This window comes from Strix aluco, chromosome 5 (assembly GCF_031877795.1).
Source record: "Strix aluco isolate bStrAlu1 chromosome 5, bStrAlu1.hap1, whole genome shotgun sequence".
NCBI classification, from domain to species: domain Eukaryota; kingdom Metazoa; phylum Chordata; class Aves; order Strigiformes; family Strigidae; genus Strix; species Strix aluco.
The window spans coordinates 28,458,387-28,486,380 of NC_133935.1; the positions used below are offsets into that span (position 1 = coordinate 28,458,387).

Genomic DNA, 27,994 nt, shown 5'->3' on the forward strand with positions numbered 1-27,994 from the left:
TGGCAAAGAGCGTATTGCAACCTGTAGCTCTTCCTTAACTTTGCTTCACTTTAAAAAGAAATCTCCACAAATTCTCTCTCTGCACAGGTGACATATTCCAGATCTAGATCCATCCCTGACATGCTCCCTGGGACTGCAATCTTGCTTCTTTACCTGAGGTCACCTCATACAGCAATCTCAGTCAAGTAAGACAGGAAAAAAAGAATCAGTCATGAAACTGAAGGATTATTTGTTGATATAGAGGGCTCCATTAAAAATTAAGCTCATATAAGGGGTAACAGCTGCCTTTGCATTAGTACTGGGTAAGGTAGCAGTAATTTAAAAAAACCTTAGGGTACATCTATTTTTGGTTTGATATTATTGCTCTTTAAGAATCCACACATGCGTACGTCCTGCTCAACAGTGAGTTTTCTAATTCTTAAACAACTGGAAAAGATGGCAACTTTGAGTATCTGTGCATAGTCCAGCTCTTAAGAAAATTAAGGTCTTTTAATCCAGCTATAATCCAACTATGAACCTCAGAGTTTACAGTAAAACTGGCAAAAAGAAGAGGCTATAGCAGCCTGTTCTGCATTACAGGTGGAAGGACTGTTCAGAGAATGGCTTTGTGCTGAATGTAGCTGGTTAGTAAGATTAATGAGTAGAAATCACATTGCATGATTGTCAGTCTTCAGTAATTTAATTGAAACAGGAACTAATTTCAAGGTGATATAAAAGTCCCTCTGAAGTCTGGCTACAACTTTTTTTCATGGAGTAGAAGTCAACATGTCATCAGGATGGAAAGGAAAAGGAGAAGCAAGTATTTACAACATTTAACTTTAACCTTTGACTTATTCAGTTGAAACTTCTTGACTGGAGGAAAGAGCTGAATAAGAGCAAGGAGGGATAGTGTCCAGCAAATCTTGGTTAGATTAGATGGAACAGGTCTCATCTGGAAACTTCCAATACCATAAAAATGAAGGATAAGGAGCACCCTAGGATGTCATGTCTCTGAACATGTTAGAAGGAGGCATTCAGAAAGCAGGAAGGAAATCCTGTTTCCCACTAATCATCACTCCGAGCTAGGGCTGAGAAATACAGAATGGAGGCTGGAGAACTGAGTGTCAAATGAGAGGAAGTAATAGCAGACTTGTCTTGGCTTGCAAAGGTGTCAGTAAGCATAAAGCATGTCTGAACTATACGGCATTCCCTGCTGCCTGCTTGACCTTGGCAAGGGAAACTCTTGCAAGATCCTAGCTGGAAGCTTTTATGTTCTTTAAAACATGCATATCAGGAATGATACATTTTTCATAATTGATGCAACTCACTACAGGAAGCTGATAAGACTTTTGCCTCCCTGTAAAAATACTGATCAATAAAAAATCTCCACAGCTATCTCACTTTGCTTGTCTATCCTCTTTCCAAGTAAGTGGTGTGGCTTGTCATAAAATTATGAACCCGTAACAGTGTACTCTGTACTACTAGTTTGCTGGGACTGAATAAGCGGTCTGCAACTGGTCCATAACTTCAATTTGAAGTTTGATAGTAAAGATGCACAGTAATCTATCAGAAGTTAGGAGAGCTGATATGCTCCAGTGGTCCACTGCTCTAGGAGAGCCAAGTAATGAGTAGATGGAGATGCAGATTTTGGAAGGAAAAGCTCTATTACCATTTTTTACAAACCCAAGAGACTTTTCAGAGCACAGCTGTTAAAGATATCACACAAGGAGAAGGAAATTCCTCAATACAGACAGATCCCATATAATTTAGGGCTTGCAAGGTCACAACCAACACCCTAAAGCTCACAGGCTATCAGTATGCAGCTGGAACTGGCTCTCAGCATGAAGCAGTGCTTTATAAGAGGGCTGCTTTATTCGGCAGTTCTCGCTTCAGCCTCTGAATAGTCTCAAGAAGCAGTCCCATGCAGAGAACATTAAAGTAGTCCTGTCTTTTGATAACTATAACTACCATGACAAGTTGTTTTTATACTAACTCCCTGGTACACAATCTAAACCCTAACTCCTGTTTTGCTGTGGGTTTTTTTGAGTATTTACTCATGTGGACTGATTAGCCAGCCCTGTCTAAGCTCAGTACTCTGACCTCCAAATTAAGCAACAGGAATTTACTCTTACTCTTCCTGTGTTCTCAGACAACTATGACACCAGATTTTCTTCACGGATTTAAGTATAGGCTTAATTTTTGTTGCTTATTGTGTCATTCTGACACTTTATGGAACCCCTGCAGTGTACTGTGATATACTTGCAAAAAGGCCACTGTTAAAGACACTAGATAAAAAGGAGAGAAAAAAAAATTTCTCATAAAAACTGTCACCCACAACAGCACGTTTCTATGGTAATACAGGACTGCTTTGGGTTGTTATGGCAACTAAACCTTTAAAAGCAATAGCATAAAACCAATGCAAAAAAAAAAAACCCACAAAAATTGAGCTTCATCACTGCTCTATTTCACAAATCATTCTCAGCCCTCCTACCCCACACAAACACTAGATTAGGTGTTACAGTGATCAAAACTCTTTTGGAACAGGAATAAAACCACTTGGTTTCATGGCAATGGGTGTGCAGATCCTTCTTACCACTCTCTTTTAGAAACAAGGACTAGAGGCGCTGGTCCACAAGCAGAGCTCTTGCACCATAGAGCAAAACAAATAAAAAAGTGGTAACAATGATAGTAGGACTAATTGCTAACTGCAGCCAAGTGGGGATGATACCTGTACTACCCACCTCACGGGAGGGACAGGACAAAATTGCATTGGATTAAATGCTGGGTTAGCTCCTTAATGCTACTGTGTACTTCATTATTTTCTTGGCAAGTTTTTTCTTATAGTCAGATGCTGCTGCCAAGGAAATAAAAAAATTTCTAGATACATTCACTTGCTTCTATATAGCTTCACAGACATTTACTGTGATATATGACATTTTTAGCTAATCTCAGAGAGGTTTCAAGACAGATAATCTTGACTAACTTGGGATGTGTTGCCACTTCTCCCTTTTCCTGTTCTTTCTTTCCTGCTCAGTATCCTGCATATTCACTCCTACTTTCCATCTCTACACTGTTTTCTCATTAACCTACCAGTTATGTCCACTTGCTATTATTATGTTTGAAAGAATGGAGAGAGAATGGAACTGACAGTGTGCAAACATCCTCTCCTAATTCTGCTGAGGTGCCTCAAAACTCATACCTCAGCAGTGTGTTCCTTTGCTGTCCTGCTTATGCACTTCAGCCTTCACGCACATCAGACCTGGCTGAGGTCACCCAGCTCTTTTTACTTGTCACCCATATCAGGGGTTGAGAGTTGAAAGGAAAGCATATTTAAAGATTGCTCCTCCAACTAATCACATCTTTTTTTAGGTAGCCTATTAAAGAAGCTGTAAATTCAAAGCAGGAATGTTTCTGTAAATCAGGGAGTATAGGAGCTAGACTTCTTTACTGGTTCAAGTCAGCATCATCCTGTTCACTCCAACGTTTTATAAAGCTAGTTTATACCATCCAAGATGTGCTCTCTCAGGATTTTAGGACACCAGTGTAACAATATCCAGATCATCATTTTTTAGTAGTATGGAAAAATGCCTGAATCTCCAAATACTGTAAAAATTGATGCCAATATGACTCTGAAGCAGGTTGGCAAGAAGCCTGTAGACAGACCTACAGAATGCCACTTGGCACCTGCAATAATTGTGTCTTGAAGCATGCAGGAAGGAAATATTATTACTGTCTATTAAACATAACATGTGCAGGAAGACATGGCAATGCCATGAATTAACGAAGTTCAGGAGATCCTGAGCCAGTTTCAGAGGTTTTACTGGATGTTTCAGAGGTTTTACTGTATGTTTATCAATCACCTTTTGGTATGTATCTGGAAGGGCTAGGACAAAAATCTTTTTGTTGTTAGCAGTGTCTCAAAGCACAAAAAAGATTTACCTTGAGGAAAAGAGTCAGAGGGAGAAAAGCTCCTTTGCTTAATTGAACTGCTTGGCCCATGCTGAATGCAAGCTAGAGAATACTGCAAAGAACATGGAGTAGAGCAAGCTTGAGATTTAAGTGAAATAAAGACACTGGGACATAAGATTTATGTGAAATAAAGACATTGGGAGATGCAGAGTGAAGTGGGCCATTACAGACATATCTAATTCTTCCTTTTTGCTTGAGGGTTAAAATAAGGGGTTCAAACATCCCTGATTCTCTAGATTGCTTGGAAAAAGGAAACCTGTGAAGTTTTGACTATTTCCACAAAACTGGACTGATTATCGATTTAATTTACATGTCTAACTTTTAGTTCAAGTAACTGTCCCCAGTTTTTCCTCACGGTGTATTTGTACGCAGCCTTAGTGCACTTACAAAATAAACTGGTTTAATTTTGTACACTCTTTTCCCTCTTCCCTGGTTGTTCAAAGAGCAATACCATGTACTCATCCTGCTGATGGGACAATCATACCATTGACCTCTAGGCAATACCTTCCAGCTTAAGCCTGTGAGACAGATATTCCCTACGCCACTTTACCCTATGCAAACCCATGTGCTGCCAAGGACAGCATTACAGACATAATTTGCAGTATGAAACCAAAAAGGTGAAACCTTGGATGAAAGCTTTGTAATTGGAAATAGGGCCTTAGGCTCTTAAAAATATGGATTGCTAATGCAGAACAGGGTAGGCTCAGAGAATATTCCTGGTTAAGAGAGGGAGAAAACAGAATATCAAGTTATTACAATGCACATCACAGAGAACTGTGAAAAGCCTATGTGCTTGATAGATTGCATGTGATTAGAATGAGGGCCTTGGGCACGGAAACCTATCTATTAAATATAATTTTTTCTTTAGTCCTAGTAATATAGATATGAAGCCTTAGAGTAAACTTCATTTGTTAGGTGAATGACCCATGTCTCTCATCTGCTTGGCTTTTTCACACATGCAGAGGTGAATCATCATTACACGTTATTAATTGGAATGATGGACAGACTGCCATTCCCTCCACATTTGCTGCCTGCTCATGAACTTGCCCCGCTTTACTGTAGTCACCTCAGGAATGCAGAGTGACTGGCCAGAGGGATCAGTACATGGACTTCATTTGTGTGCTCCATCCAAGAAGACTGGCAGATATTCTATTTGGGTTTCTTTTAATAGCCCTCTAAAAAAAATTAAACAAGTTGTGACTTGATGGGGCAGGGGTAACGAATGTATGTGAGGAGGAACATGTGCAATTACGCACAAGGTGAACAGATTGCAGAGGAAAATATCAACCCAAACCATTTATCAGTGAACAGCAACTCCTGACTGATTTCCCCTTTTTAGTTGGGATGGAGGGGGGTTACTATTATTTGCCTCCTCAGTTTCTTCCCACCCTCTGTTCTCATAGGTTTTCATTTCAGCACAGTCTACTGGCATCCCACTCCCAGAAATGCACTTTTCTTCTGCCAAGAACAAACATGCAAAGCCAAAATGGTCCTTCTCCCAGTGTGTACCCTCTGTGAGATGGACTTTCTAGCTTCTGGAAGTCACAGCTTCTGCTAGTCAAGGGAGATGGGGATATGTACTTTGCTTCTCTGATGCCATGCTCTGCCCATATTTCTCTTAATAAATATTTGTAAAGCAATTCAAAAAGCTCTAGGTCCATTATCCATGGTTGGAGTACTTGAGATTAATAGATTTAAAGTCTCTTTAAATCCTGAAGAAAAAGCTCAGAGGAGACAGAAGCTGTTTTTTGCTTTAACATTGTGTGAGCCATACAATGTTTAGTTTTGGGTGTTTGAAACATCATAGCATCTAAGCCAAAATGACAGCTGTAGAATGAGTGGCAGGTTAACAAAGACTGGAGAAAAATAATGCAGAAAAAGCACTAGATTGATGTTGAGAAGGTAGAAAAAAGTCCTCAAAATTGCAGCGTTGCCAACAAGATTTTATTACAAATCTTGTAGTATGTGGTGCGTTTTTATTCTGAAAACTCCAGTTGTGGAATCAAAAGATGACAAAAGAAAATCAGCTTTCATTTTTAATTAAAACATTCCTAGCACCCATGGGAAAAAGCTTGAAAACATGACCAAAGGGTATCCCTTGGAAATCAAAACGGAAAAATAAAGAACCTAAATATTTTATTCTACTTCATTTCAGAATTTACCCCACCATGAGTTATACTCAATTTCTATGCACTGTTGGCCTTTCACCTTTAAATATTTCTGCCTGGTGGTACAATCAGACAAAGAACCATTCAGCTAAAAATGAACTACGGATGTTTCAGAAACTGCAGCCATTCTATTTCGGCAACAATTCATAATCAGAGTTTTCTGATTATGTCCCTTATCACATTAAAATCCATAAACTAGAATGTGCACATGCTGATCCTCTCCCCTGGAACTCATTTACTGAGGTCAACTTACTTATATACTGCCTCCTCAATAAAGGAATACCATAGGGAAGCAAACTGCAATTAGGGAAAAAAAAAAGGGGGGTGGGGGGGAAAGAACTTCCAGCCAGTCAGTGTATCTGACAAGTGTGGAGAGACAGAAGAGTTTTTCCCTAGACCCACAGAATCAGTAAGTCCCATTTCTTTTCTTGATACCCTCCTCTCCTAATTAAAATCAGCAAAATCAACCTCCAATTACAGTTAGAAACTTGTCTTCTGTCTGAATATCCTAATCCTTACTTTTTTTGGCTCTTCAAGATAAATCAGTGTTCACTCCTGGAGTTTTATACACAGATGATAACAACAGCATCATGAGGCAGAGGAGCACGACACCCCCAACATTTCTATCAGCTATAGCTAACAAATAGGATTCTTTATCAATGAAGCTTCAAAGCTTCTGCAACAGAAAAGAAGAAAACACTGTAATACAACAATCAGGAATAGAAAATCTTAAGCAGATAAAGTCTCCACAGGGACCTTTTAAAAGAGAAAATGTATTTAATTTGTGGAATAACCCTAGGATGAGCTATGTACCGTAGTTTAACCATTAAACACTTAACGCAAGTCTTTCAGAAACTAACAGATGTTCCTTTTATGAGCAAAGACAAGTGCCATTTGGCCTAAAAAAGACACCTATAAAAATTCAGGTAATTTTAAGCTATTTTAATAGTCACCTGACAATGTTATTAATGCACTCTGCTACACTGTGATCCTGTTTCCTTCACAAAAAGACTGACTCATACCATGGATTTTTACACACACTGAGGTGCACGTTACTAATGCTTTCTTCTTGATTAATAAGAAAAGCAAACCTATTGTACTGACCATAAGAAACAAAGTTCTCTGCAGGATTTCACACAAACAGAGTGTCAGTCTGAGGAGATCCTGTCTCAAAATGATCTGTGGAAGCTTTAACGATTTACTCAGTATAAACTGGCAGACTGAACTACAGAACCTGCCCAGAATCAATTCTGTGACTCAAATTCTGTCTTCAACTATAGGTGACAATGAATTTTAGATTTTAATCTTGGCAACAGCTGAATATTTTACATCATCACAAGAAGAGCATACCTATAAAAAAGTACAGTCTTTGCAAAAGAAGAGCCCGGGTTTATGACCAGTATAGTTTATTAAAATGGGGCTTCACTGGTAGAGCCTAATTCAGGTAGATTTATACAGCACCTGCTGACTCTGCCTGACTCTCACTGGTGCCATCAGCATCTCACTTTCTGGCACACTGAATTCCCACACAAATGAAAAGTTATGCATGCATTTGATATTACAACCTTATGCATACTAGTTCTTGTAGGAATATCATTACTAAACCACCTACATAAGATGTTGAATTTTGTGGTGGTTGTGATTTTTGTTTGCTCTTTTTCCTGAAGAAGCTGCAAAAATAGCATGAACCTAGATTGTTACCTCAAGCATTCTACAGAGCAATATGCCAAAGCACCCATATACCGAGTGTTCGCAAATTTTAAGTTTGGGATTGACTATGTGCCAATCCCTCTTCAGCTGTGGGCACTTGATTCTGCTCCAAATTTGTTGTTGACCTTTTCTGGTATTTATCATGTCAGTATGGATTTTTATCATTCATTGAGCTCCTGACACAAAGCAAACTGCTTCTATAGCACGTTTTTATTGTTGCAAAGTATGAATATGGGAAACTCAGTCTTCCTATCAAAGCTTGTCATTTCTCCTTCTTGGATGCTTGGTTAATGGAAATAGGTGATTCTGCCTTATTGCCTTCATTAGCTTTCCAGAGAAGACTTACTTGCACAGATGAACACTAATTGTAGCTTATATTCTCTGGATGACTTAATCGACAAGTACAGTTATTTGAAATACACTAGTTATGTACTAACCAGTCTCTATTGTTTAAAAGTACTTAAAATGGACGAGGCGATCAGCTTGGGTGCAGGCATGTTCCACAGTGGAGCTGGGGATCACAGCATACAGGGGGGTTTCCTGTGCTGGGGAAACTCCAGAGGAGTGCAGAGACACCCCCCACCCAGGAGCCAGCAGCTCTCACGAGAGTGAGCGGCTGACGAGGTGTAGGCAGGGCCAGGAGGAACGCGGCCACCCCCCAAGCCCACAACGGGCAGCCCCCGGGAGTGCCAGCCACCAGGAGCGCTGGGACCAGGGCCTGGTGCCTCAGCCCGGGCCTGGTGCAGCAGTTTGCGCAGGAGGGCACCACTTTGAAGGAGGGTCGTTCCACTGGCCGAGTGGAGGTGCTTGATGTTCACATAATCCAGCAACGGGGCACTGTTCTGTGACCACCAGCACAGGCCAATGGCATTCATCCTACCCAACCCCCAAGGCAGGATGGCAGGCACTTGTCTGAGAGCAAAGTCTGCACCTCCAGCTGGGGGGCCCGCATCACCGACCCCAGTGATGGCCAATGCCTCCACCCAGAGCTGCTGAAGGGAGAGGCTGCGGTGCAGACCTCCAACTGCAGGACGTGCCCAGACCTTTCTCCTGGGGCAGGGACAAGCGGCCTGCAAATGGTGTGCCCAGGTGGAGGACCTCCTGCTGCAGGTGACTGAGCTGCAGGAGGTGGTGAGAAGGCAGTATAGCATCAGGGAGACTGAGAAGGAATTAGACAGCCGGTTCCAAGTCCAGTCTGCAGTGGATCCACAGCCCTGGGCCAAACAGCCAAAAACTCCCCCACTGTTGCACATGGAAGGGAGAGGGGCCAATAATGCAGAAGAATGGAAGCTGGCAATGGAAAGGACCTGCAGGAAGAAGAGACTTCCCCCAAAGCCTGAGGTGCCCTTGCGGAACTGCTTCACCGCTCTGCAGACTGAAGAGGAAAGGCACATCACAGCAGGAGAGAGCTGAGAGCTGGAGCCGAGTAAGGCAGCCCGACCTGCTCCCTGGATAACAACAGTGCAACTAAGAAAAGGGGACAGGTGACAGTAGTAAGGTGACCCTCCTCTGAGAGGTACAGAGGCACCATCTGCCAACCTGACCCACTCTCTAGAGAGGTGTGCTGCTTACTGGGGGCTCGTATCAGGGATGTCACTGAGAGACTACCGAGCCTCGTACAGTCCACTGACTATTATCCACTGTTGCAGTTTCACATTGGCACCAGTGATACAGCCAGGAGAAGGCTGAGGAGTATCAAGAGGATTAGAGAGCCCTGGGAGCTCAGGTAAGGGACACTGAAGAAGTAGTTTTTTCATCAATCCTCACAGTCAAAGGGAAGGGGTTTGAAAAGACCAGTCAAATCTGGTGAATCCACAAATGGTTACAGGACTGGTGCCACAGCCAGGGGTTCAGCTACTTAGACCATGGGACTCGCTTTGAGAAACCTGGTCTACTGGGGGCTGATTGGATCCATCTGTCAGAAAAGGGGAAGAACATCTTTGGTCATAGGCTTGCCAAGCTGGTGAAGAGGGATTTAAACTAGAGTTGCTGGGGGTGAGGAACCTCAATCCATCCCACTCCTTGCAGTTTGATGCCAGGGCCAGCAATGAATGCCCAGAGCCTGGAGAGGCATCACAGGTCAGCAGGAGAACACCTAAAGAGCAGCACAAAGGAATTCCAGACAGTAAGTCAGCTTCATCGGAGGCCCAACTTAAATGTCTCTATGTAAATGCACATGGGGAATGAATAAGAGAAGCTAGAGCTATGCACACGCCTGCAGGGCTACGATCTTATTGGCATCACAGAGATGTGGTGGGATAGCTCCTATGACTGGAGTGTTGGAATGGAAGGATACAGGCTCTTTAGGAAGGACAGGCAGGGGAAACGAGGAGGGGGTGTCACCCTCTACATCAGTGGCCTGCTGGAGTGCATGGAGCTCCACCTGTGCATGGATGAGGAGCCAACCGAGAGCTTATGGGTCAGGATTAAAGGGAGGACAGGGACAGGTGATGTTATAGTGGGAGTTTGTTACAGGCCACCTGACCAGGACGACTGAGTGGATGAGGCCCTGTATACAGAAACAGGAGCAGCTTCACATTCACAAGCCTTAAGTCCTCATGGGGGACTTCAACCACCCCAATATCTGTTGGAGGGATAACACAGCAGGGCATAAGGAGGTTCCTGAAATACATTGATGATTCCTTCTCCAAGTGATAGTGGAGCCAATGAGGAGAGGTGATATGCTGGATCTTGTTCTCAGCAACAAGGAGGGGCTGGTGGGGAATGTGAAGCTCAAAGGCAGCCTTGACTGCAGTGACCATGAAATGGTGGAGTTCAAGATCCTTAGGGCAGTGAGGAGGGTGCACAGCAAGCTTGCTACTCTGGACTTCATGAGAGCAGACTTTGGCCTCTTGAGGGATCTGCTTGGTAGAGTAGCATGGGGTAAAGCCCTGGAAGGAAGAGGGGCCCAAGGAAGCTGGTTAATATTCAAAGATCACCTCCTCCAAGCTCATGAGTGATGCATCCCAACAAAGAATAAGTCAAGTAAGAATGCCAGGAGGCCTGCATGGATGAACAAGGAGCTCCTGAACAAGCTCAGTCACAAAAAGGAGGCCTACAGAGGGGGGAAGCAAGGACAGGTAGCCTGGAGGGAATACAGAGAAATTGTCCGAGCAGCCAGGGATCAGGTTAGGAAAGCTAAAGCCCTGATAGAATTAAATCTGGCCAGAGATGTCAAGGGCAACAAGAAAAGCTTCTATAGGCATGTTAGTGATAAAAGAAAGACTAGGGAAAATGTGGGCCATCTCTGGAAGGAAATGGGAGACCTGGTTACGCAGGATATGGAGAAGGCTGACGTACTCAACAACTTTTTTGCCTGAGTCTTCACTGGCAAGTGCTCCAGCCATATTGCCCAAGTCACAGAAGGGAAAGGCAGGGACTGGGAGAATGATGAACCACCCACTGTAGGAGAAGCTCAGGTTCAAGACCATCTAAGGAACCTGAAGGTGCACAAGTCCATGGGACCTGATGAGATGCATCCGTGGGTCCTGAGGGAACTGGGGGATGAAGTGGCCACTTTCTATCATATTTGAGAAGTCGTGGCAGTCTGGTGAAGTTCCCACTGGACTGGAAAAAGGGAAACATAAGCCCGATTTTTAAAAAGGGAAAAATGGAAGACCCGGGGAATTACAGGCCAGTCAGTCTCAGTCTCTGTCCCTGGCAAGAACATGGAGCAGATCCTCCTGGAAACTATGCTAGGGTGCGTGAAAAATAAGGGGGCGATTCGTGACAGCCAACGTAGCTTCACTAAGGGCAAATCATGCCTAGCAATTTTGGTGGCCTTCTACAATGGTGGATAAGGGAAGAGCAACTAACTCACCTACCTGGACTTGTAAAATGCATTTGACACTGTTGTGCACGACATATTTGTCTCTAAGTTGAGGAGGCATGGATTTGATGGATGGACCACACGGTGGATAAGGAACTGGCTGCATGGTCACACTCAAAGAGCTGTGGTCAACAGCCCGACGTCGAAGTGGAGAGTAGTGATGAGTGGCGTTCCTGAGGGGTTGTATTGGGACCAGCGCTGCTTAACTTCTTTGTTGGTGACACGGACAGTGGGATCGAGTGCACCCTCAGCAAGTTTGCCAATGACACCAAGCTGTGTGGTGCAGTCGACACGCTGGAGGGAAGGGATGTGCCATCCAGAGGGACCTTGACAGGCTTGAGAGGTGGGCCTGTGCAAACCTCATGAAGTTCAACAAGGATAAGTGAAAGGTCCTGGACCTAGGTCAGTGTAATCCCAGGCACAAATACAGGCTGGGCTATTGAGCGGATTGAAGGGGATTGAGAGCAGCCCTGCAGAGAAGGCCTCGGGAGTAGCAGTGAATGAAACACTGACTATGAGCCAGCAATGTGCACTTGCAGCACAGAAAGCCAACTGAATCCTGGGCTGCATCAAGAGAAGTGTGGCCAGCAGGTTGAGGGAGGTGACTCTCCCCCTCTACTCCGCTCTCCTAAGACCTCACCTGGAGTACTGTGTTCAGCTCTGGGGCTCCCAACACAAGAAAAAAGTGGACCTGTTTGAGCCAGTCCCAGAGGAGGGCCACAAAGATGATCAGAGGGCTGGAGCACCTCTTTTATGAGGACAGGCTGAGAGAGTTGGGGTTGTTCAGCCTCAGGCTCTGGGGAGACCTTATAGTGGCCTTCCAGTACTTAAAGGGGGCTATAGGAAAGATTGGGAGGGACTCTTTATCAGGGAGTGTAGGGATAGGACAAAGGGTAATGGTTTTAAACTTAAAGAGGGTAGATCTAGATTAGATACAAAGAAGAAATTCTTTACTGTGAGGGCGGTGAGACACTGGAACAGGTTGTCCAGAGAAGCTGTGGATGCCCCCTCCCTGGAAGGGTTCAAGGCAAGGTTGGACGGGGCTTTGAGCAACCTGGTCTAGTGGAAGGTGTCCCTGCCCATGGGAGGGGGGTTGGAACTAGATGATCTTTAAGGTCCCTTACAATGCAAACCATTCTATGAGTCTATGAAAACATTCATTGTTATGACATGTACTTAGAAATACCATAATGCCCTTAGATGTGGCATTCAGCTTAACACAGAGTCCCTCAACACTGATCTCTACAGGGATTATTGAGGGCTCATTTGTGGGGTTCAGCTGTGACTCATACATAGCAATGGCCTAAAGAAACCAGGCAGACACAAGAATTGTCACTTGACACTAGGTAAAGCACAAAGACAGTCTCTTGCTATTTATATGTGCAGCACCCAGTACAAAGAGGCTGTGATGCCGACTGGAACTGCAGCCTGTAACGCAAGTAATTATGGTGACTGTTGTAGTCAGGTCGCAAATAAATTCACAATACCATTTACAATGAATGCTCTTGAGAATCCATATTTAACATACAGTTAAAGTAAAAATCAGAAGTTTCGAAAAAAGAACCCACATGTCAGTACCAAGAGCTTGGGTGAGCAAGAATAATACAACCATTAGCTGAAGTGCCCTTTAAAAGAACTTTAAGATTGATTGATTGATGGCAGAGAGCATAGCTTTGGACTGGTTCTTTTCTCAGAATTCATACAATTCTGCAATAAAAGCATATTGGCTACACTAATACTTGCTGCCTGAAACACTTTGCAGCACTTCATCCAAGAATGCGTGTGATCTACAGTCCCACTTCTTCTGCCTTTAGGCTAGATGCTTTCTCAAGTTTAGAACTGTCAAAATCCAATTAATAGAAAACATAATTAGTGTCAACTAAGTCACAGAAAACATGCATGACAGGTTATCTTCACCAGCGTGGTGTGAAGGCTGTGCACTCACACCTTTGAAGTCAGTATTTTGGAGGTATATATCTGTCCTAGAGAAACAGATTGCTTATCTATGGGAGAGCAAGAGAGAATGAGGCTAAAGTAGAAATGTCCAAATCCCAGATGAAAAGCTGGATCTGACTCTTGAAATTTAAGTTATTGGTTCCCAAAGACATATTTATACATAGAGACTGAAGCCTGCATATAAAAGGAATAATAATTATACAACTCCTAGTAACTGATAAGAGAAATTTTTAAATGTTACGTTGTTTGAGACACTGTTTCAGGCTACCTAAGAGAGGTGTGAATTTCTCCCAAAGCTTAAGGTTGACACTTCAAAGAAGAGATTTTCAAATAAAATCACATATGTACAAGCCCTAATTTGTGCACTCAGTTACAGAATAGTTGGATCATTTATTGTAAGGGTGTATGCAAAGAGCTTATCAGAAAAGGGCAGAAGAGCAATAATTTATAAAGAAATCCTACTCCCTTTTTTCCGTCTACAGAGTAAATGTAATAATAGCTTTACCACATAAAATATTACTATGTAAGGGTCTGATCTTTTCAGCATGGATGTGAAAAATTCTGTTTGCTCAAACAACATCCTGGTGCAAGCAGGTTTATAATGGCCACTTCTAGCCAACAACTGAGTGTTTGAACATTTCTAGAAGGAGAGCCAGTCGATCTAAAGCTGCCCTCCAAGCTGGAGCTGGGTATAGTGTCAGGTTGCTTTGGAGAAAAGAATTTTCCTTCATACAAGTTTTATTTCCATTTTGTTTAAATTTCAACAAACACACTAGATTGTCCCAAAGAAATCTTCATAAACTTACTTGTGACTTCTGAGGGAGAAACAAGGAGGGGATTAAAACTTGAGTTTAAAAAAAGATCCTTTAGAGGAATATTTGGCGCTAATGACATGAGACATCCTTTGAATCTTTTGTAATGCTGGCAGGAGAAACGAAAGGACACTGAGAACAAATTGAGAATCACCATATGATTTAAATCAATTTTTTACAAAGCAGAAGAGCTACAGTATCTCTCCAACTTATTTACCCTTGCTTTCCAAGATGATGCATTTCCATTGAGTCATAGAATCACAGAATCATTTAGGTTGTAAAAGACCTTTAAGATCATCCAGTTCAACCATTAACCTAACACTTCCAAGTCCACCACTAAACTATGTCCCTAAGTGCCACATCCACATCTCTTTTAAATACCTTCAGGGATGGTGACTCAACCACGTCCCTGGGCAGCCTGTTCCAATGCTTAATAACCCTTTCAGTGAAGAATTTTTTTCTAATACCCAATCTAAACCTGCCCTGGTGCAATTTGAGGCCATTTCCTCTTATCTTATTGCTTATTACTTGGGAAGAGACCGACACCCACCTTGCTACAAGCTCCTTTCAGGTATTTGTAGAGAGCGATAATGTCTCCCCGGAGCCTCCTTTTCTCCAGGCTAAACAACCCCAGTTCCCTCAGTCACTTCTGATGAGACTTGCTCTCTAGACCCTTCACCAGCATCATTGCCCTTCTTTGGACACACTCCAGCACCTCAATGTCTTTCTTGTGGTGAGAGGCCCAAAAGTGAACACAGTATTCAAGGTGCAGCCTCACCAGCGCCGAGACAATCACTTCCCTAGTCCTGCTGGCCACACTATTTCTGATACAAGCCAGGATGCTACTGGCCTTCTTGGCCACCTGGGCATACTCGTGGCTCATATTCAGCTGGCTGCTGACCAACACCCTCAGATCCTTTTCTGCTGGGCAGCTTTCCAGCCACTCTTCCCCAAGCCTGTAGTGCTGCATGGAGTTGTTGTGAGCCAAGTGCAGGACCCAGCACTCAGCGTTGTTGGATCTCATACAGTTTGCCCTGGCCTATCAATCCAGCCTGTCCAGATCACTCTGTAGAGCCTTCCTACCCTCAAGCAGATCACCACTTTAAGTTCTAAGGCTTGGACAATAAGCCCAAGCCAGAGTTGACCTATAGATGAATCCTGTATATTTTATAACTGATAACCATTGTGCTAATAGGTATTATACTAAGTTATAGCAAACCACCTATTCTGATGTAAAAGGTGGGAGTATTGAAGCCTGAGCAACAGGCCCTGAACCGAAACTGCTAACTCAGTATGTAGTCATTAGTGAAATATGCGTAGAAGATGTAGCTTAAACATCATAAAACATGTATCCTTCTTTGTGTGTGTGAACAAGATAACAGGGCCACAGAGACAGTTGTCTGGCCCTGTGACCTGGTGTGTGACCTTGCTCATAAATCAACTAGATAAGCAGGGAAACTCCCTTAGCTTCTCCCCTGAGCCCTGGTCAGGCTCCGGGAAAATCTAATGTGAGACTGAAACCAGATATTTCCACTTAAAACAAAAGGTGCCAGCTATTCTGGCTAGCTGATTTTTGAGTATATAAGGCTGGACCCGCTCACAGCGACTTTGGATGCCTCACCTATGGGTGGACGCACCACGTAGGATTTCCCACTTGCAGGGAAAGGTTCTCCAAATCCTCGCTGTAACGGGGGCTCCCCAGCGACTGCGGATCTGGATGATGGTAACGTATGCAAGTGGTGATGTATCTTTCTTAATCACTATTCTCTCTCTCAGGTAGTAATGATTTGATGCATTACCCTGTATTTTCCTATTTGTTTAAGTGCACTATTCTGTCTTATCTTACTGTATGTTTTCTGTATTATTCTGTTATATTATTTAGTTATTTCTAGCAAAATACGCCTGCTCTTTTCACTCTGGTGTCTGAGTTTAATTGATATCCCTAATCAGCAAAACACCACTCCTGCTCAACTTGGTGACATCTGCAAACTTACTGAGGGTGCACTTAATCCCCTCATCTAGATCATCAATAAAGATGTTAAACAGGAGCGGCCTCAAAACCGAGCCCTGGGGGACACCACCTGTAACTGGCTGCCAACTGGAGTTAACTCCATTCACCAGCACTCTTTGGGCCTGGCCATCCAGCAAAGAGTACACCCATTCAAGCCATGAGCAGCCAGTTTCTCCAGGAGAATGCTGTGGGAAATGGTGTCAAAGGCTTTACTAAAGTGTAGGTAGACAACATCCATAGCTTTTCCCTCATCCACTAAGTTGGTCACCTGGTCATTGAACTTGCATGACTATCTGGGAGATGAGCAGATGTAGACGCTGACCAATTTATTGCCAGGATTAAAAAATTGTGGAGAAGCAGGTCATCAGCCAGAATTAAGACGACATACCAGACAACTTAGAAAATCACACATCTGGGAGTTGTGATATGTATATTATGAGGGCAGGCAGTAGCACAGGAATTCTGTCTCCCTGTATAAGTTAGAACTCTTCACAGCTCTTACCAGCTGAACAACCTTGCTTAGCTTTATGGAGACTGACTTACACCCACTTTTTTACTTCCAGTAATTATCCTTCTCCATGTTTCAGTATTTTCTGTCTGTATTTTTTTCAACCTTAGGCCTGCCTCTTCTCCATATTCACTTCTTTACCCAGTAAAAACAAGGGACTTTCATTGAAACTATGGCAGAAAATATAAGCAAGGAGATATCCCCCTCATTGTCTCAATTCAGATTTTGCTATCTTTGATCATGCAGTGCTTTATGACCGAGTTCAGTTTATACACATTTCTTTGCCTGCTACATCATGCTAATACACCATATGCAGTAAAATATTACTATTAGTGGGACAGTAGCACACAGTAAGACAGTACAATAGCACAGCATCACTCCCTATGCATACATTTATGTAAATTATGGTTGTCAAGGTATATGTTTATTTGAAACTCAAAGCTCAGTTTAGGGAAAGGCTTGGTGAAGAGGTTTGAACAATACCTGAGGAAGATGGAAAAACTGTATATTCCTTAATGAAGCAAGTTTGTGAATAGTTCAGTTAAGTAAAAAGATGATTGCTTTTGGTCTGCTGAAGGGACATCAGTGTATCCAGAGAAGGGAAAGGAAACAAATGCATGAAAAAGCAAGCACTAGAACCCAGTCCTTGACTGTAGAGCTGAAGATAATAGGTCCTGTCTATTAGCTGGGTACTGGGAAAGGCAAAGAGGCCTTGTGGATTTCAGCATGGGATAACTACAGGAAATGTGCTCTCTTTTCTGTCACCTTTCTAACAGAGTTGTGTATTTTGGCTTCTGTAAATAAATACTCCCATTTGCTTAGGCTGACTTTGCTTGAGGTGATTTTAAGTGAGCTAATGATACGCATCAAGGTTGCACTTTTATGTGGCTGTAAACCTTCAAACCAGGATACTGGAATGTCTCTGCACTTACCAGCACTGCAAAACATATTCAGAGAGCAAGAGAACAACAGGGCACATCTCTGACTCTGAAAAGCTGGCAGCACTGGAGCCTGGGAGAATGAAATGGTTTTAGCAGTGTGTTAGCCAGGAAAGTGCTCTGGTTTGTGACAGGGTAGTGGGGAACTCTTCTGTGATCATCTTACACAGTCACTCTGAAACTCTCCTTTCTTGGTCAAACTGTCAAGAAAATTTTCATGGAACTGTGGGAAATGGGGACAGGTAGAGAAAACTACTTTAGGTAGTTACTTCAAATTCATAACCCTTTATCAACTCATTAAGAGGAACAAGCAGTAACTCACTTCTATTCACATGTATAACTCTGCCCCTTTCACTGTCCTCCCTGGTCAAAGTATGATCCTAACTTCATTCATTTTCAGTGGTAACATGGAGAAGTTATATTGAAAGTAACAATTAGGTTTTATTAATAAAAAGTAATATAAAATAAGTTCTTCCAAGTATTGAATACCAACAGGTACTTGCATGTAACATCACTACAGCATCCTCACAATTCTTTATCATCTACTGTATTGTCAAGGTCTCACCTGTCCTAAGTAATTAAACCAATAAAACAAACTACATAGATAATCAGTGTTGTCAATCATTCTATATGGAACATTGTTGAGGAAAGAGCTCACAAATAGAAAATTCTATTCAAACACCAAAAATCAAGAGTGAAAATTTTTAACAAATCTCAGATAGCCTTTTACCCCCACCGTACTGTTTGCTTTACCATTGTCCCTCCCCCTCAAATAAAGACAGTAAAAAATCATTAGAATACCTTTGAACTTGTGAAAGACGGCCCATAGCTCAGCAATGTCAGTGGCAAACGTTATGTCTGTGTCGAGGACAATGACTCGCTCAAGATTGGAAGGTAGAGTCTTAGTCAGAACCAACTTCATCAGCCCGTAAATCCCAGAGTAGTGTTTGTTGGGGATCCAAGACACTTCCGACTGACAGGAAATGGGAAGTGGGAAAGAGAAAAAAAAAATCTTCATTAGAGAGAGAAACTCTTCTTGACACTAGTTTCTTGTAATAGTGGAAGATCTCTGAGGTGAAAACAGTAAATTAAAACCTGCTTTTAAATTAACTTCAGAAGCTCTGAAATATGCTAGTTTCTGAAAGCTTGGAAAAAAAAGTTATTTGAGGCAACTGCTTTACACAATATAATCAAAATTAACTGAGCCTTTCCCACCTGGTACAATCCATTCTGAGACATCCATGTATCCTGATGAAATATATATTTAATCCAAAACTTCAGTTGTATTGTACGTTGCTTTTGTTTTAAAATGAAACAAAAACTTTTGTGTTTGACATCCCCAGAATTTTCCGACTCTGAAGTAGAAGTAACAAACATTTTTTTTTTTCCTTTCATTTCCTACAGATTTGGAGGTCAGAATTTCAAAAGGCCAGTCATTTGGAACAATGGGCTAGAAAATTAAAAAAAAATTGTTTCCTACAAATTCAAATTTTCCTCAAGCCTTACATTTTTAACTTATAATTATTGACACACAGACATACTCAAAAGTGGATAAAGTGGGAGAACATTTTTAGCCACATTTTTTGTTTGTTATATATTGAAGAGGCAAACCCAAACATTTACATTTCTTCAGTAAGGGCTAAACAAAACATTTCTACAGCTTCTAAAATAAGTTGGGAGACTAAACTCAATAATTCATTGTGCTACTGGCAGTAGGATGTTCCATGAACTACATTTAATCTTCTTTCTGTGAGACTCAAGTACTCAAATACCAAAAGTCACTGCTGAAAGTGAGATATAGAAGTTATTGAGAAATTCCTATTGCCCTGTCTGAAACTCCTCGTTTAACGTTTTAGAGGGCATGCACTACTATTCCCAGATTTTAAGTTTTCCCCCAAGTTGTCCTCCCACTAACTTCAATTAGTATTTTTGTCTGTAAGGGACGTGAGTGAGACAGATTTCAGGATTTGTCCTGGCATGTTACACTTTGGAGAAAGTAGGCAGAAACTAAGTGCATTCATAAAACCGAGAAGATTTATTCTGTTGTTTAACTGTCTCATATCTATTCACTGGCATTGTAAAGTTTATTATGTGAAACAGCTTTTGTACAGAAGAGCTCATTTCCTCCAAAATCCTTCAAGAAAACCTTCCCATAAGAGAATGGGTTCCTAAACTTTATTTCGAAGTTGGCAGAGTGGTTGAAGAAAGGCTAAAAATAGCTACTTAGAGCACATTTTTTCTTGAATAGCAAGTAACAAGGACTCTGCTGATGTAAGCTGACCTGCTCTTTTCCCTTTAAAATGGCACACAGCTTTCTTCTGTATTCTCAGGCTTCCTGTACCGGGGCAGAGCTTTTCCCCACTGATTTCCCCATTCATTAAAAAGACTGAGGGTAGTAGAGCAAACCTTTAAGGAGAAAGGCAAAATTTTAAGGGGAAAGACAGGAAAAGCAGGTTATCTTAAAACAACTCCAAAAGGGAAAGTGCAAACTGAAGTGTGAGTTTTGTTTGGTTTTTTGTAAGGTACCTTATCCTGGCAATCCATTTGTGTGTTCCCTTTTCTGTGCATATAATTCATATGTAATCACATGCATATACAATCTGGCTGGCATTGCCACCTACACATGTCTGGGTATTATTTACTTGTGCTCTCTATAGGATCTGCATTATAGAATGACAGAAGTAACACAAGCAAGGATTGCCAGGACTCTGGTATAAACAACTATGAAAGAAATTAGAGAGGGAAGTAACACACAGTGTGGTTTAGTTTTTATTTCATTCTTGCTTGCTTGCTCTCTCTGTAATTTGTATGGTGCTTAGAAGAGAAACCTAGTTTCTGTCTCCCAAATACATGCCAATATTAAGTCTCTACTTACATAAAAATGAACCTCAATGCTTCCCAGAAATGTCTTCTATGTGTGTAACAGAGATAATTTCAAATCCACACCCTCAAAACTCTACTTACTTGTGCTCCTAGCTCTCCCACATGACGGTCCTAGGAATGGACCATCACATCAAGGTGTCAGCAAGGCAGTATTTATCCTGCTTCCCCAAACTCTGCTTATCCTGAATCTGCCACTTGATGTCCTTGTGCTAGACCAGCCATGGAGATCAGCCCTCTAGTCACACTGACATGGTATGAGACAAAGTAATTTTACAGACTTGAGCTTGCTTTTATTATTGCCCACCCCTATGTTATTAATTTTGGATGGCGTGTCCTTCATTTTATTAGTCCAAATGCAATAGTGCTCCAGCATAACTCCTAATATGCTTATGCAAATAAGCCTAATAAGGCAGGGGTTCAGATGTTGCATGAATAGCCTGAGACAAGCAGGGAAGGTAAAAGGTGGCTGGAAAAGTAAGTGACTTTCAAGGAACCATTATTTTCTTTGCTTTCAGGATTCCCAATACCTAACACCAGTTAGAAAGGACAAAGAACTTATGGGTGCCTGTATCGTGTCAGATCAAAAGCCCATTGAGCTCAGTAGCCGGTATCTGATAGTGGATAGTGGCAGGTCCCTACTGAAGAATATAAAAACAGGGAAGAAAACATAAAAACATATAAAACCAGGATACCATTAGCCTTCTTTGCTGCAAGGGCACACTACTGGCTCATGTTCAACCTGGTGTCCACCAGGACACCCAGGTCCTTTTCTGTCAAGCTGCTTTCCAGCTGGGTGACCCTCAGCATGTACTGGTGCATGGGGTAGTTCCCAGGTGCAACTTTGCACTTCTTGCTGAACTTCATGAGGTTCCTGTCAGATCCTCTTGTCTGTTGGATAATATTTTTTTTGATTTTCTTAACAGAATTCCTCCCTGTCCCACAGAATATATAGCACCAGACCATACCCTGAGCTACGAAAAGTGCTTCCTGTTCAGTGTGATAAGATGAGGGAAATTTGGCTGATGAAGCGTTTTCCCTGGCAGCATGTCCTTAAACACTTTACACTGGAAAAATGCAACCTTCAATTCTGTATTGATTTTCTCATTACATTCACTGCATCTTCCTTGCTTGAAAAAAAAAATCAGTCAAAATAATCCTCAGCTATGTCATAATATCCCCATCCCCACTCCAAATAAAAGACACCCTTTCACAGCTGACTTCACAAAAGCACCACTAAAGGCCAGTATCTTGCAAGAGCCTGAAGGTCAGACTGGCTGGGTTGATGTACCAGGCTGAGAAACAGCAAGCCTGGAGGCAGAAGGTGCCACTTGCACGTACCCCTTTCAGAGGTGCGCTAATAAATGGGATCAAATGGAACCAAATCCCACCACTGCCCAGACTTAATGGCTGCAGATTCAATGTGGTGGGGAAATAGCAAGCAGTAAACAAGAGTCAGAAAACAGAAAAGGCTGGGGGAACTTGAAAAGGCAGTCTGTAAGTAACTCTGCCTCCCTAGACCTTTCATGCCATTTTTGCTTATAAAAAATATCTGGTATCTAGAATATACTGATTGAAATAAAGAGAACTGTGATGAGCTTTGTAATGAATGACTTGACGGAAACCTGGATTTCCAAACGTTTTCAGCATCTACTTGCTCTCACCAACTTCAACACAGACACCATCACAGAGTGTTGTAGATCTGCAGAAATTGTAGCGGAATTGTTCTGAATTGTATCTCATACTGATCTGAAAACCAGTGCAACCTACATGGTGCAAGAAATTACAGTAGCTGGAGGGATCTCTGTGAAGAAGACCAGCCAAATTCTTTGGTAGCTGCTGGCTTCAGGCAGCCCTTACAAATGGCCCAGACATGGGAAACAGCCCCTAGAAATTTTTTTGTGTGAATCAAATAACAATAAAAATTGTTATTTCCTCAGATTGGATAAATAACTTCCTAGACACAGTTGATAAATTGTTTTCACAGCTTTTTCATTGCTTGTTCTATTGTTTCATTGCTTGTTCATTGCTAGTTCTTTGCTGTTTCTATGAACACTAGAAGTAGCAAGATAATCTTTTTTTTTTTTAAATCATGTGACCTTTATTTAAGACAAAGCTCATAGCACTGGGACTTTCATGTTGTTTCTAAACTGCAGGAAAATACTGTTACCATTTTAACGACGATCATATTACTAAGTTTTTTTTCAACACAAAGCATAAAAAGGGCAAGAAAACAAACAATATTGTATTGCTGGCACAGGGCAGGAACTTTTCTTGATGCAGTTTTTCTCATCACTGTTTTTCAATTTCACACAGGAAGAATTTCATCCTGCTGCAAATTTTTGCCATATCTCTTCTCACATTCATGAAAATTGAGTCACAATTCCAGCAGCATTAGCACAGATCAGAGTTAGTTTCAGGATAATCTTTCCCAAGTGTAAGGTTTTGCACTTGCGAATACATAATCCAGGAGTGCTGCACATGCTGGGATCTACCCCGATGGGGAGCAGTTCTGTGGAAAGGGATCTAGGGGTCCTGGTGGACACAGGCTCAATATGAGTGAACAGTGTGCTGCTGCTGCAGCAAAGAAAGCCAACAGGATGCTGGGCTGCATCAACAAGGGCATCACTAGCAAAGATAAAGAAGTCCTTACCCCACTCTACTCAGTGCTTGTCAGGCCACACCTGGAATACTGTGCTCAGTTTTGGTCCCCACTATGCAAAAAAGTTGTGGACAGGCTGGAGAGGATCCAGAGAAGGGCCACAAAGATGACCAAAGGACTGGGAAGCCTGTCACATGAGGAAAGGCTGAGAGAACTGGGTTTGTTCAGCCTTGAGAATAGAAGGCTTAGGGGAGACCTTATCACCATGTTCCAGTATTTAAAGAGTGGCTACAAACAAGGAGACTCTCTTTTTACAAGGAGTCACATGGAAAAGATGAGGGGTAATGGGTACAAGTGACTCCTGGGGAGATTCTGATTGGATGCAAGAGGAAAATTTTTCACAATGAGAACAATCAGCCATTGGAATAATCACCCCAGGGAAGTGGTGGATTCCTCAACACTGAACACTTAAGATTCAGTTGGACAGGGTGCTGGGCCATCTTGTCTAGACTGTGCTTTTGCCAAGAAAGGTTGGGCCAGATGATCCTTGAGGTCTCTTTCAATCTGGCATTCTACGATTCTGTGATTTCACACTGATCATAACTCACAATATCTAAACTCTTTGCAGGGACATCTAGCTGATCCTCTTTCTCACTCCCTTGCTTCCAGGAGAGCAATATTAACATCTTGTTGCTGAGATTGGGTTAACTGAATCATTGAGAAAGAAGGGAATAGCAGGTTAATGTTTAAATAGGTGTAACATTCATGCCTGTCTTCAGCACACTGTATTTCTTTTTTACAGCTAATAATAAAAAAAAAAAAATCAAAAGTGAGCAAGAGAGACCAATTCCAAGTGACTAAAGAGCCTGGGAGGAAGAAGGTGACTGTCACCTGTAATAGCTTCCTCAGGAGGAATGCCAAAAGGAATCTCCTTGCATCTCACCTTTGGAAAATCACTACTTTGTTTGTTCCATCCTTGTCAGGTATCCAGCAAACTTAACAGAAGAGCCTTATTCAAACAAGAACAACCTCTTCTGTTAATGTTTGCTGGATAACTTCAGCCTTGAATTTAATTTTTTCCTGGGTGATTCACAGGTTTTGATTATACTGATATTCCCCCCCATAAGAGGTCCTTACTATTTATATGAATGGTTGTCATGGAAACCAGGAATCCAACAAAGCTGGGTAACTTTTCTAGATTCAGAATTTCTTGTGCCTGAGTATTTAAAGAAATAATAATAATTCACACTGAGAAACAACTGTAAGGAGATGGGAATGTATATATTTTTGCTAAAATTGTTTTTCTATTTCTGCTGGCCTTTGCTGCTGTTGTTCTTACTCATCACAGAAGCACTGGTGACTTGAATAGAATTCCGCCTTATCTCTTGCTTTATGAACAGATGATATCTTTCACACATACACGCAACAAGTCTGGATACAAATAGTGGTGAGCAAAAAGGTCGAGATAGAAATGAATGATTATCTGAACCTCTGGGTTCTGGATAATGTAGAGCAAATGCAGAAACCATGGAGCAAGCCACAGCTGGAAAGGAAGATTAGATATTAAAAAGTCAGAACAAACAAAACCTCCCAAATCAGCACACAACAAAGGAGAAAAACTGCAAATTAATTCTCATCTCTGTAGCAAAGTCTGTAACATAGTCTGACTGATGCCGACGCTTGTTTTTCTTTTTTTTTTTCCCCCTGTTCTTTCCAAATCTCTCAGCAATACACAAAGGGCAGACAAGTGGGAAAAACCTGATTTAAGAACGGTTCTTCAGAACAACTTCCTTAAAAACAAAATTAACTGAGAGTGACAAGAGTTAAGCTCTGTGTTTGGAACCAACATGCTTTATACGGATGAAACTGCAGACTGTTATATAAAGTGAAATGGATGGGTTTTTTTGTCTCTGCTATTTAAGTAACAAGACATTCAAGCCATACAGCTTCTTCAGAAAAGAAATGACCAAAAGGTAATTCACTGCCTGGGATCTTTGAAGATTATCTACCTCCCCTTTGGTCTTTGGTTGGCTTTCCTCCACAACATTTCCAGTCTTCCTTCCTTGCTTAGCTCCACCAAACTCAAACAGCCAGCTTCCATTTGTCTCTGAGACCTTTTCTTTACTCTAATTTGAGACATTCTTAATTTTCTCCACTGCTTCTTGCTATCTCCAAAATGCTGAATGCCCTCTTTGTTTTGCTCTATTCATTTGTGCAAGATGAGACTGCAGAATAGAACAGTCTGGCCAGCCTCAGTTAGTGCTGCTTCTTGTTCCTTTGGGGCCTTTTTTTCAATGCAGCAGTCAAAGGTGGGGGACCTACAAGAGTCAGAGCATCCTAAGAGGTCAGTGAGAATAAACCAAACTCCAGCCTCCCAGTCCTACCTCTCCAGCAGAGGGAAAAGTGCAAGTCTTCCCTAGTAGGTAAGATAAAGCCTTTTTTTTCCCTTCCTGTCAGTGAATGAGTCAAAAGAAGCACACAAGCTGGAATAGAAAAAATGGCAGGAAGCCAGAGCTTTCTGCTAAAAGCTGACTGACAGGTAGATCTGGCTTGAATTTGGTCAGTGGTCAAAAGCAACTCATGGTTGCCCTTCTCACTTCACCTGTATGGAAAGATAAGAAAGATCAATTGCACGCTTTAATTGCTAGTGAACTCAATCAACAAGCTCTTAGTACTAATCCATCAGAGGAGATACAAATCCATGAAAATATTATCATTGCCAGCTTTTTCATTTTAGTAACTATGTAAATACATGCACATTAGCTGCAGCCATTACATATTCTGGCAAATTTCCATGCAGCTCTTGGAGTCAAATTCCAGGGGCATCCAATCTGTATTTTGCACAATGTCAGGATATTAAACAAGTGTCATCAGGATATTAAACAAGTGTCATCAAGACACTCTGTCTAGAATAAAAAGCAACACCATCTCCTGCATAAACACGTTATGTTGGAATAGACAATAGCCTCATCTCAGTGTGAAAAATGTATCTAAAGTGGGATTTTTTTTCCCTACTGGATTTTGTGCAAGAGTCCTTTTTTAGAAGATGATGGAAGAAAGTAGCAGAACAGTTACAGTGACTATTATTAAGCAAGTAATGCTTGGCAGGAGACTGCAGGTCTAAAATATTAGTTATCATGTGCAAAAAAATGCCCAGCCAAAACCCAAAAATGTTGGGTCAGCCTTTTAAGACTGAAAGATCTCATCCAGTTTGTATCCAATACAAACCATAAGGCAGTTCAATGCAACAGCCAGAGTTGCAGAAGATGGTAATTTGTGGAAAGGATGTGGGAATGCAGCTTCCACCAGACTTCTGACATCATAATATGAAGTCAAAACATAGCAAATACATATGAGAAAAAATGATTCATTCTTCTGTTCAGAAGGAAATCACTAGCTACTATCCAGCATCTCACCAGTAACCTCTCTAGACCTAAACTTTTACTATTTCTACTTTCAGAGCAAGAATGGTGAGACTTCGACAGCTGAAAACGCTGCACCAAGAAAGAGGCCATTAGTGGATAGAACACACATCCAGCTGGTGGAATAAATGCCATATCCCATGAAGAACTATTAGTTCTCTTATTTTCAGCAAAACCAAAGAATTTGCAGGAAAGCAAATCATCTTTCATCCTGCAGGGTTGGAGGCCAGGTGAGTGAGAACTTCTTATATCGCAATTATTGCTTCAAGATGTGGAAAACATAGGCATGATTTGTGTCAAAGTAGAATATGGTGTGATAAGTGTAATTGTTGTACCCTGTGTGGATCTGAGATGATTTGTGATCACTATAACCTATATCATAATTGTGATGAATGCCTGAATCAAATTGAGAATATTTAAGAATAAAATATAGACGAGTGTGCTTCTTGCTTGGAACAATATAACTGCTTCTTAGAAAACCCTGCCTAGAGCTGATATAACTGCTGCTTAGAAAAGCCCGCCAAAAGATGAGATCATGAGACTTTCAAAAGATCCAACAGGAGAAAAGCGCGCCAAGAGACAAAGACCTCGAGACTTTCAAAAGACCCAATGGGAGGAGGACACGTACAACAGCAACTCAAATGACCCAATGGAAGAAGAGCAGGACGACTATCTGGTGAAAGGAGATTGGTCAAGACGCTGGTGCAAGAATATAAAAGACGCTGCTTTTAGAACTCGGTGTGCGTTGTGGCAGAGCTAAGGGAGGCTCTCCGCGCACCCAGCGCTGCTTTGCTTATTGCTTCTCAGCCTAAATTGATTGCACTCAAATAAAATTGTATGCTTTTTTATAAAAATCGGATTTCAGTCATTTATAACAAAGAGAACAAAAATTACATGAAGCAGTGTTCTTTTCTCCAATGGTAAGTTGTGGAGGTTTGAACTCAGCCAGCAGCCAGATGCCACCTGGTTGGCCATTCACCTCCCCCTCCCCCCTCTGGTGAAATAGGGGATGGACAAAAAGAATAGAATTCGTAGGTTGAATAAAAAGGAAGAATTTACTAAATATAACAAGAGAACAACAGCAACAATAGTGAGTCCAAAAAGAAAACGGGTAAAACGCAGCAGTGGCTTATCGAGCACGGCGACCACCCCCCCACTGCAACAAGACCCGAGGAGCAGACGGCGCGTGTGCAAGCCTCAAGCGAAAAGA

General features: G+C 41.9%; 1 protein-coding gene across 6 annotated transcripts in view; it reads right to left on the reverse strand.

The window, feature by feature from the left end:
- LARGE1 (LARGE xylosyl- and glucuronyltransferase 1) overlaps nt 1–27,994 on the reverse strand; it is a 354,153-nt gene that overhangs the window by 142,494 nt on the left and 183,665 nt on the right. For all 6 annotated transcript variants that reach the window (XM_074826502.1, XM_074826498.1, XM_074826500.1 and 3 more), the window contains one exon: nt 18,682–18,853. In XM_074826502.1, coding sequence (XP_074682603.1) covers nt 18,682–18,853 — 172 coding nt within the window. The remainder of the gene's footprint in view (nt 1–18,681; nt 18,854–27,994) is intronic.